Genomic DNA, 11,031 nt, shown 5'->3' with positions numbered 1-11,031 from the left:
CACTTCGTTTCCTTTTACACTTACCTCTGGCTCAGGGAAAATCAATGAAACAATATTTATTGCTAATGAACATAATTTATTTTCCTTGACAAAATCTACAGTAATAAGAGTTAAGTACACTCGAATACAAGGATCGGTATAAAATGTAAAGACTCATCTACTGCCTATCAAGTGATTTGGTTCTTCAAGATGCATCATACGGAACACACGAGGACCATCTTGCACGATCTAACCCTACAGTACAACACAGTACAGTACAGTACAGTACAAAGTAATTAGTATCCAACGATTCAGTTAAAAGTTAATCTTACATTAGTTGTGTGTAGATAAAGCGTAGATTCAATAACTCGGCATAAATAGTTTTGCGAATACATAGGGGTTGATTTGCAATTACAATTACTTATAAATACCAATAAAAAGAAAACCTTGGATGTACATAAGTTACTACATGGTCATCTATCTACATTTCTACATCTATTTATAAGAAAGAAAAGTTTTAAAATTGCACAAAATTCATGCTTATTATCATCTTACAAATAAATTATGCGTTGTTATATAACCTTAAGTAACGCTATACAACTGACTCAACAGAGCCTGTAAAGAATACAACAGACAAGACAAAGTAAAAAGTCGCGTATTGTAATGTGCGAACAGTGCTGGCAGCTTCCATGTCCTATGGCAAACGTTTTATTTCTAACTCCAATGTTATTTCTCTTGCGTGAAATCATTGAATTAATATAACATTATTTAGATCGAAACAACAGAAATGACTTATTTAACGCGCGGCGTGGTGTACATACTTAATAAATAGTTACGTGCGCTTGTCACGTAGTTCCTTCCCCACTCGCAGTGGCTACGGAAGAGACTTCATGGTCATACCACAGTTCGAGTTGTCTCGTCACGGATGCTCCAAGGAATAGTGGCGAGATTTTTTCCAGAAGCTTCTGAAGAATCCTTTGCGTTGTTTCTGTCCTGGATGTTCATCGCCTATTGACAAACAAATATTATTATTAACTTCATTAATCATTTGATGTATAATAGGGAGTTTCCGCTTAGTTCTAACTAAAACAAATCGGTTCATTTACTGTTTTCCTGTTTTTGTTATGAAAAAGATAATTTTATCCTTAACAATTTATACACTAAAACTACATGAATAAGAATACTTTAACAGCTAGATATCGATTTTTTGTAAATAGTGGCTGGTGTAAGCATTTCTAGACGCTTGTAGGAGTCGAGTGCGCTTACCCCTGGCTAAGGGGTAAGGGAATGGAGCGGGAATGTCAAGTGTACGCGGCACGCCTGTCTGTCGGCCGCGGAGGGTCGATACCGGGGCCGCATCGCAGCTCGCAGCCGCGAATACGCTTGCTTTACTCAGCTTTAACATGCTTTGTTTTTTCGTTTTGTCTCTTAGAACTTTGTTATTAGAATTCGATTCAAACAGCAAATTTTAAAATTCCACGTTAGGACGATCATAATTTTAATCTACACCACTTACAATAAAATATGTGATCCATAAACTTTGCAAAATAACACGATTAAAATTATATGGTGCATAATCGCACATCTCTAGACTGTATGGTTTAGTTAACAATGCGCGAGGACCGTTATGTAGACTCTATATTAGACGAAAACATTAATTTAGCCGCAACCTCATTTGCTCGAGTTGCAACTGAAGCGATACAGCTAAGCCTAATTAGCTGCACGTTTTTATCGCTCTAGAGATAAGTTTTAAAATCATGGGACCGTGAATTTCATCTAACATTCAATAATCTAGTTTGATTTTCAATACAATACACGTTGTTGAATTATGGATCAATTAAATAGGAACAATGTAATTGAATACGTGTTAATGAAGTGTGTCGTGTCATCAGTAGGGCGTCCGAGAATAGTGCAGTCTGTGGATGTTTTCCAGCGAACGTCCCAAATGCCGTGATGCTTAAAATAACCTCAGAGTATCCGCTCTGATATTTGATGCCCGATGGATATGTTATAAAAATCGTTAGCACAAACATTTAAATAAAATCATTATTAGGTATAAAATGATGGAATCAATAGAAGACAGTAAATCACGTGCAATGTCTTGTAGTCTCGACGCTCAATCTACTTATCGCTAGGTGGCTATTTATAGCGTGCGCAGTGGAGGCCTGCCATTCAAGTTCATTGGCTAGATTCCCCGCAAAGATTGGATGCGCCATGTGCTCGTATTTCAATATCACATACAGTGATAACGACAGATGAATTCAACTTAATGAAGTCAAACATTTTTATCTTCGTATGATGACTCATAATCACAAATAAGAGGTTAAATCTTTTGTTGCGTCTTCAGTTGTTGTTTTAAGATAAATCTTTGTTTATTAACTTTTGTCGCGGTTTGTATTGTAATTATTCGACTAGATTTTAAATTACTATCATTTAGGCTTGAAATGATACCCTTATATGATTTTATTAGAATATTTCTGCTAACAATGAGTCATCGTAATTATTCGTCCGGTGTATCAACCTAACCGTCTTGGAATATGAATCAGGGATTAAATGAATCATTTCGTTATGGACTTGGTAGAGCACCAGGGGACAAGACAAAGGTGATGATGAAGTTTTAAATATCTAATCGGGTCACGAAGATCATCTTCGAAATATATGAAGGGCTGCAGCGTGAGGGTAGTGGGGTGCGGGTGATGGTAGGTGGTGCGCGGTGTGGGATGAGGTTAGGGGGATTGTCGGGGGTAGTGCGGGCGGAGGCAGGGCGGGGGGATGGCTGCAGGGTTCGTCGACACTTCGGTGAAGGGCAGCGAGGTCGGAGCGGCGCGGGCGGTGCGTTCGCTTTCGTCGGCGCGCGGCGGTGGCGGCGGCGGCGGGAGTATCGATCGCGCAGCCTCCGTTCTCCCCTACCGCCGCGCTCCTGCACCGCTCTCTGTCCGACTAACACGACAGACCTATACGATAACTGCTTATTGTACCAGATCCACCCTTGCGGCATTTTTTTTACGATTCGGATTATCTTACGCAAATTCGAATTTTAACTCAGGAAACTTAATGACGAAGAAATAATAGAAAATTATGTTACGAATGACGCTTTCTGTGAATGTTACTAGATTATGCCGTAAATATCTCCAAAATCGAAAAGTTATAGATATTACTTTATTTGCTCTTACAGTAAATAAAACATCAATAACTAAATTTTACTTTCACAGCTTATTGCAACAATATCGGTTCTAAAAACATTACATTGCAATGAGCCGTGCATTATCTTATCGCTGGCTGAATGTTGGTTAAAAGGAAAGTTACTTTATCTGTGCAATGACAATGGTCACAAGCCCAATGTGATAACACGACATGGACATTCTACCGATAACTTTAACCTATTGTATTTACGTTAAGGAAAGGATCCACAATACTAAAACAATGGTACATGTTTTGTTTAGTGTACGAGCGCAGTCATTTGTTTAAAAAAACGCGATTAACAAAGTACACGTCTGCCGGTTTGGCATAACAAAACGTTAACAAATGTTAACTTAAAAAGGGAGTTTATTTTGTCATTTTTTATTACTGGTGGGTACATCTTAGTCGTAAAATATCCGTGTTAATAATGTAGAAAATACACAACACAGACTATAAAAAAGTCGTAGTAAATTTCAAGTTCTTTATCGAATCATCCGCGTGTGATGTTAATGCGACAAGACTGGTTACGTGCCACCGAGTAGCGCATGTGTAGAGTTTAAAAGGCTTAGTCCACACTGTACAGATCACTGCCTATCCAAGTATGATACGATACACCTCAATGGCTCTCGGATAATAAGAAATAAAAGACTAAGGGCCTGTCCCACCACTGGCTAGAGGCACAGATAGCTTAAAAAATACGTCACTGTAAAATAAGGGAACAAAATCCGATATTTCCATCGCATATTTTACACGTTAGATTGTTATAAGACAATTCAAAATTTGGTGGGACTTGCCCTAACTCCTTTATAATATAAAGAGTATGGTAATTCTAGAGAATTTGATAATATAAGGCGTTATTACGTTACGATAAACGAAAGCCGTAGTTCTCTTTCTAAAATTGAAGCTATGCAGAAATGTCTCCATATTGTAAGACGACGTACATCTAGTACGTAGTAAGTTCCCGTCGTTGGTCGGGTGAATATCAATATTACACAATAATAAAACATTTATATCCCGAGACACGATCCTACGTACAACCAAGCGTCGGAAACGTGTATTTTATCAGAGAGAAGTTGCTTGTATGTTAAATAATAAAATAGACAATGTTTATTTTAAATTAAGGAATTAATAATTTGCTCCCTGGACTATGTTTTTTACTAGAAATATTTCCAAATAGCACCGAATTTCACCCCTCTTTAATATGTAAAAACTTTTGTAGGTTATAATTTCAAGTAATTTTGAAAGGAACACTGCTTGTTCTTTGTAAAAGATGAAATCTCATTGGAAATAGACTACGGTCGAGTATATCAAATATCGATTTTTCGGTTCAATTCTAGAATCTCGTCTTTAGTAAAAATATTCACAGTCATGTACGTGCGGATAGACAGAGATGTGAAATAGGAAATGGACGTGCTATCTCTTTCCGATTAAGATAAACGATGTGAGTGGTTTTTATCGATAGCATATTAACCCGATTGCGATTAACGGTAACCAAAAGTAATAAAAAAGATAAAGTTCAAGGTGTTTTCTTGGAAATTATTCATGAATTGTTAAAATGTACATGTTATTTGAAAATTAACTTAACAACCTACTAAATTAATATTAACTAGCTGTTGCTCGCGACTTCGCCCGCGTGAAATTAAAACAATAATAAAAAATACACTTTTTTTAAAAACGGCCCAGTGTTTTTTCAGTTATTTCAATACATACAAAAATACAAAAATTCAAATCTTTCCTCTTTGTAATATTATTATAGAGAAAAAAGACAATATACTGCTTCGATTGCAGCGGCAGTAACTTACCTAAAAAAAAGAAGACAAAAAAAACCCTACATCAATGTGTTTTTCAACCATATTTCTCAGAATGTAAATAAATTTAAACAATAGTAATTTAGTTATTATTAATTATAAAACATTAAATTAATTAGCTCCGTAAAAGAAAGTACGCGTATATTGTATATTTTAACATCAAATAACACCGCAACATGTTCAAGGCACGCTCTGCCGTGTTATGGCGTTGCTCATAAGCATACTGGTATTTGGGACGGCCAAGTTTAGACAAGTCACTATTGCAAGACAATACTTCGAATTACATATTTTTACTCGTATATAAAGAACATTTTTGGGGTGAAGTTTGCAAACAAAAGGCGCGTATAGTTTAAGAAATATTTAGTTCGGGTTCCGTAAGTAGCGTCTTCGTTATTGTTGTACTGTATATAGTCTCTAATATTGGTAAAAAGACAATCTAACAATTAGGTCCTTTCATGGAAAAATAGATAGGTTACTTTGAATTAAGGAATTGGCGCGATTTATTGCTTTAAAATGTGAAAAATGTAGTTATACTGCGGATAATTATTCCTAAATAGACAGTTAAGTTTTCGACGTTTAATTTCATGTTATTTAGACTAATTAGTAGCAATTTAACATTTCAATTAATTATTTCGAAGAATAAAAGGAAAAAACATAACATTTGTAACATCGGCGTCCCGGGGGCGCTCGCGTCGCGTTGTTAACGGCTGATCGTCGCGTGACCTCTTATCATTTGTCCGATGTTCATTATGTATTTGCTTTAGTAGCTTACTTTAATTAATTTAATGATTCAGCTGTACGCGAAATAATGAATAGCTTACAAAGAACAGTATGCACTCGTCTATTTTTTTTAATTAACTGCAAGGAATGAGTCAAACTGTCTATGCTCTCCCGCGACTCAGTTCGCGTGGCAAAAAAAAAATAAAAGTGAGTTACCTATGTGTTATTCCAGACTATCCTCTATGTCCATACCAAATTTTATCGAGATCTGTATAGCCGTTTAGATTACAAACTCTAACAAACATCCATCCATCTAAGCTTTCGTGTTTATAACATTAGTAAGATAACCTTATTTGCCCTTAAATGTGAGTTCAAGGAAGTGCGGATGTGCGAAGACCCGCAAGACGTATGCATTCGACTGACTCACTTTGGTAGCCAAGGCGGCGGCGAGGCGGAACCGACCTTCTCCTACATAACTATGTAAGGCCTCCTTGAGATGGCATTGCGGGTACCGTTTCGCGCTCTCGTGCCCACGACCCTAATGATACGTTTGATAAAAACTATCGATAGTTTTAAACATCGAAAATTGCTTTAGGTCTAATTAGGTTCACTGTTGACTTAAGTTTAAAAAAAATATTGTTTTATCATCAAGGGCATCGCAAGCCCGTGATCAAAGTTAAAACTTCAAAAAACAAAAAATGAGGGTCGATAACGATAACTTTTTACACTAAAGCGTGGTATCGATTATTTTAGTTAAAGTACTTGGTACATCCCTAGCTTGTTTTAGTTTAAGGTGTCAGTATGTTACAGGACAGGCAGAGCCCTGCGTCAGTCGTTCTCTAGAAGTAATAAATATCCGAGTACACGAGAAGAACTCAGTGTTTTGTACGGGTTTTTGGAACCATTTCGCGTTATTGTTCTATTCCATACTGTTTTTTCAACGTTTTCATACAGGAAGGAAAACAATGTTCGTAGGGACAGGGTTTTTTTGTGTATTTTAAAAAATATGCACCATTAAACAGGTAATGTACGAGTATACATGATGTTTTATGTACGAATTATAAAGGAGAGAGTATACAGGTGTCTTTTGCTTTCGCCATGATAAACGGCGAGTTATTACTGCGCAGGAGTTTTTCTTTCTAAATACTGATTATAATCCTGACTAGTGGTTTCAGTGATTAGGTGAATGTCCTGCTAACTTCGGTAGTTAGTGATAAAAAGTATAAATCATTTATTCCAATTAAAGTGTTAATAATGTACATACGAGAGCGTTTCACCGCATTAATAAATAAGTGTTTAATTAAATTAATTAGATCGTCATGGTTACATCGCGTCGTGTGCTGAAAAATCCACTGCAATATGAATTATTAATACTAGACAAATGTGGGTAGTTCACTGACCTCGTATGTAGGCATGAGCATGGTCATCGCCGCTAACGGTTGGTTATCCTTTCAATACGCGCCTACAATGTCTGACACTCATCACAATTATTTGGATTACAGCAATGTAACATTTAATGATTCTCGCACATTATAAAAAAAAAAACAATTTAAAATTACTTATTGTATGTTATTGTGTAGTTTGTCTTGCAACGAAAGTATGTACTGTTTTACCTCGAGTAATACATTACTTAGACTACCTATGTTAAATTCTCGATTATTTCAGAGCCTATGGAAAACAAAATCGAATGTAAATCAATCGGGTAAAGACGTGTTAAATCTATTTAAGATTAGGGAATATTTGCCTGATGTGCTTAGGCAATAATAAATCTCAAAATCATATTTGTACGATGTCTAACTATAACTTCTAACAGAATTAGGACTCGATTGACAAATCAACAAATACGTTTGAAAAAGAATAGAGTATTTTTACATTAAAATTATGTAATTTGATTACGCAATACTATTGAATGAAGCGTTTGAGGTTAGGAGTGTAGCTATGCTGACACGTTTACTATGTTTAAATATGTCGTGAGGTATTCACTGGAACAGATCCAAATGGTGCAAATGTTTACCACCAGCTGTACACCAGAAATAACTGTAAATATTAGTGGGCGGGGTAAAGTACGGTGAAAAACTTATACAAAAAAGTGTGATTTATGTGTGTTTTTTAAAATATGACAGTAAACGATAATATCAAATAACGAGTCTAAAACCACTGTAAAAAAGATTGTTCTATTTACTTATTCTACACTAGTTTCTAGATATTGATACGACTCTATATTTCTGATAATTATAATAGTTTAAATAAATACAAGTATAAATATAGACAGATAAATCGGTAAGAGTTCGATAAAGAAACATTGTAATATGCGACCATGTGTATTTTGAATCACAATTGCAAGTTTATTTGACTTGATAACTTGTTTCAAGGTAAGCAATCGGTCGACGACCTCATCAATACAATTTAATAAAACAAATTATTTAAATAAACGTAGTCTAGTCGTGTTGCAGTCTAATTAATGATCTAATTTAAAAGTCGTATTTTTTATGAATTTTAAATAATTTGTGACATCAAATAATTAACGTAGTAGCTTAAAAGATTAATGTATTCTTAAATTTATAACCATCAAATGTTCCCAATTTGGAAAGCGTGGAATGTTGTCTTTAGTACCGAATTTCCGAGTCGCTTTCCCTCTTTAATAGATAAGAGTTTATTTATGCAAACTGGCGACGTGAAATACTTATTCGATGTAAAACGCTGACACTGGTATTATTTTACGAACGTTTCAATTACGTTTATGTACAAATACGATAAAACGAACGACACACTTTATGTTAACTATTTATGCTTTCGATTTTAATTTGACGACAGAAACGGATGCAGCGGCGATACCAAACTAAACAGCACTTCCGTAATGGCGAGATACCACTGCCAGCATCAGTAACTAACAAATAAAATAATATAAATAGGATGCGCATCACTAACCTAAAGTTATAGGGAAATACTACGGTCTTCTATTAGGAACTTTTCTTTTTTGAGTCTTCCACATTCAAGTCCAAAGGATGTGAGGGTACTGGTGTGGCCTTTCGTTTTTTTATCACTAATCTGCTCTATGTCAATTCGTCTAATTTACGTACTGTCTTTTGCGACACAAAATTCTAACAATGTTCTTTCAGTACTGCGTTGAATACCGCTATCTTTGATCCTAATGCTTACCGGTAACTTACAATAATGTATCTACAATTTAGAAGTTGTTCAATTTAACTTATAGCAGCAAAACCTTTGTTTTTTTTTTTTTTATAACATAAGGTGGCAAACGAGCAAGCGGCGCGCCGCCAAAATGGCGAAGCGACCGCTGCCCATAGACATCCGCAATTGCAGATGCGTTGCCTACCCTTATACGACGGAGGAGGAGACGCACATAAAGAGCATATTTCCCCTTTCTATGCATCTCCTCCACCGTCAAATCCACTTCCCCTTACCAACCTCTTCTTATAAGAAAAGGGTGGTAAGGAGAAAGGGACTTAAATTAGGCCTCCGGCACCACACTCATCAGATGAAATACGGAATTGCTTCCATTTCACGCCTGTCTTCTGTGTGGTCGTGGTATTACACCGGGCGTGCCGGCCCATTCATTCTATGATGTTAAAGCGGGCACTACCACTGTCAGAAATTGTCAGTTCCATCGACACGTAACAGAGTTAGGTGAAGGAAAACGGCCGTAAAACGTTGTTGATAAGTTCACAGCGTTAAGCGAACGAGTCGGAGTCAGACGTTGACTCCAGTAGATAATGGAGTCGAGACAACACCAATTAACGAATACCACGACACTTGGCTCACCAGATACCAGTAATGGATGTGTACACTCTAACCAATTAAGCATTTGTTATTTTGAGTCAAGCAATGACGTCATTTAAACACATCTTTCATCGTCTAACTCAGAAATTGATTCATTGGAAATGAGAACACTACTAAATAAAATTTATGGATAAAACTGTTTTTTCGATATTCGTTTGTCTGAGCGCAGATAAGATTAATTTTCCATGACGTAATCCTTGCTATGAAAAATAAACGGTCATTTTTATTTGAACTAAATAGTGCTATAGTTTAAACATACTGAAATATTTCAAGTTGCTTTTTCCGTCATATATAGGGATAAAGTTACATTTTCAATTCACATATTCATAAACATGATTAATTTTAACACCCATATTAGTAATCTGAATTACTTGAACATGTACAATGACGTCATTCGAAAACATTTCGGTGAAAAGGATATCATTATCGTTTGTAGTGACAACAATTAATCATCATTAGCATAGAGATCGGTTGCATTGTTCCGCTCCAAACATGTCTGCCCACTAACATCGCAGGGCGCGTCGCTGCCTAGCTGCCGAGGCGGATGTCGCACTATCTGTCGCTTCGTCCGTTGATAGGACACGTCTAACAACTTGACATTATGTACCAACGTTTATCAGAACAGCTAAGCATCGGTTACGTGTCTATTTTAGACCTTTTGTCTCCCGTTTAAAATATAAACACGTAGATAAATGCTTTGTTAGTCATGTATTGTACGAACTAAGTTATAAGAAGCTTGTTCTATCTAATTGAAATGATTGTGCTCTTTTGAATAATTTTCTACGAATTTTTGACCGACTTCCCAAAAGAAGGAGGTACGCAATTCGTCGACATGTTTTTTTTTAATTTTTTATCATATTTGGATCAGCGAAATAAAGAGTTTGTAATATAATGTTGATCAGAGTAAACTACGTGAAACAAAGTGACCTCTCTGTTCCATTTGAGATTAATAACCATGTCAAGAAGTGAAATGTTCGAATCCTTAAATAGAAATGGTTCAAAAACATTTAGTTTCTGCTTTCCTAACATAAAGTTTACACAATTCGCATGACCGGGTGCAGAGATACGCATTGTCATCGCATTTTAGACGGCAGTTTGCTACCGATTGGAAGCCCAAGTTTGAGCATCGAGTGTCGACCATCGGGTATGTTTATATTCGGGCGGTGCTCGCGTCCTCGTCGCAGCCGCTCTGGTTCGTTGTTTTGCTTCTCGTCCTGCGCGACGCGATAATTATTATTATCGCTATGATTGATGGCGGCTCGTCGTAACTAAACGGCGTCAATAATATAAATAGATAGTCGGTTTACGCCGCCGCGACAACGTTCGCTTTATTACTTATATTTAATACCGTAACGAGACTCGACTAAGTTTTCCACTCGGTTATATAGGGTGAATTCTAATTTCCGCAAAAATGCCGGCTGTCTTGCCGGGTCGTTTTCGCCCCTGCAGAGCGGGGTGTGCGCGGGTGTGGGGGCGCGCGGCTTACGCGAGGGTGGCGGCTGCGACTGCGCGCTGGCCGCCAGGGGCGACGCAACCCCCGGGG

The 11,031-nt window shown here is 36.8% G+C and overlaps 1 protein-coding gene across 1 annotated transcript in view; it reads right to left on the bottom strand.

Moving 5' to 3' along the window:
• Positions 1-55: 55 nt before the first annotated feature.
• LOC106099436 overlaps positions 56-11,031 on the bottom strand; it is a 121,037-nt gene continuing 110,061 nt past the window's right edge. The window contains exon 14 of the mRNA XM_013277994.1: positions 56-987. Coding sequence (XP_013133448.1) covers positions 899-987 — 89 coding nt within the window. The 3' untranslated portion in view covers positions 56-898. The remainder of the gene's footprint in view (positions 988-11,031) is intronic.

Source organism: Papilio polytes, unplaced genomic scaffold, assembly GCF_000836215.1.
Source record: "Papilio polytes unplaced genomic scaffold, Ppol_1.0 DF824102.1, whole genome shotgun sequence".
Lineage (NCBI taxonomy): Eukaryota > Metazoa > Arthropoda > Insecta > Lepidoptera > Papilionidae > Papilio > Papilio polytes.
Note: the sequence above shows the minus strand (reverse complement) of the source record. Positions and strands in the feature narration are given on the sequence as shown.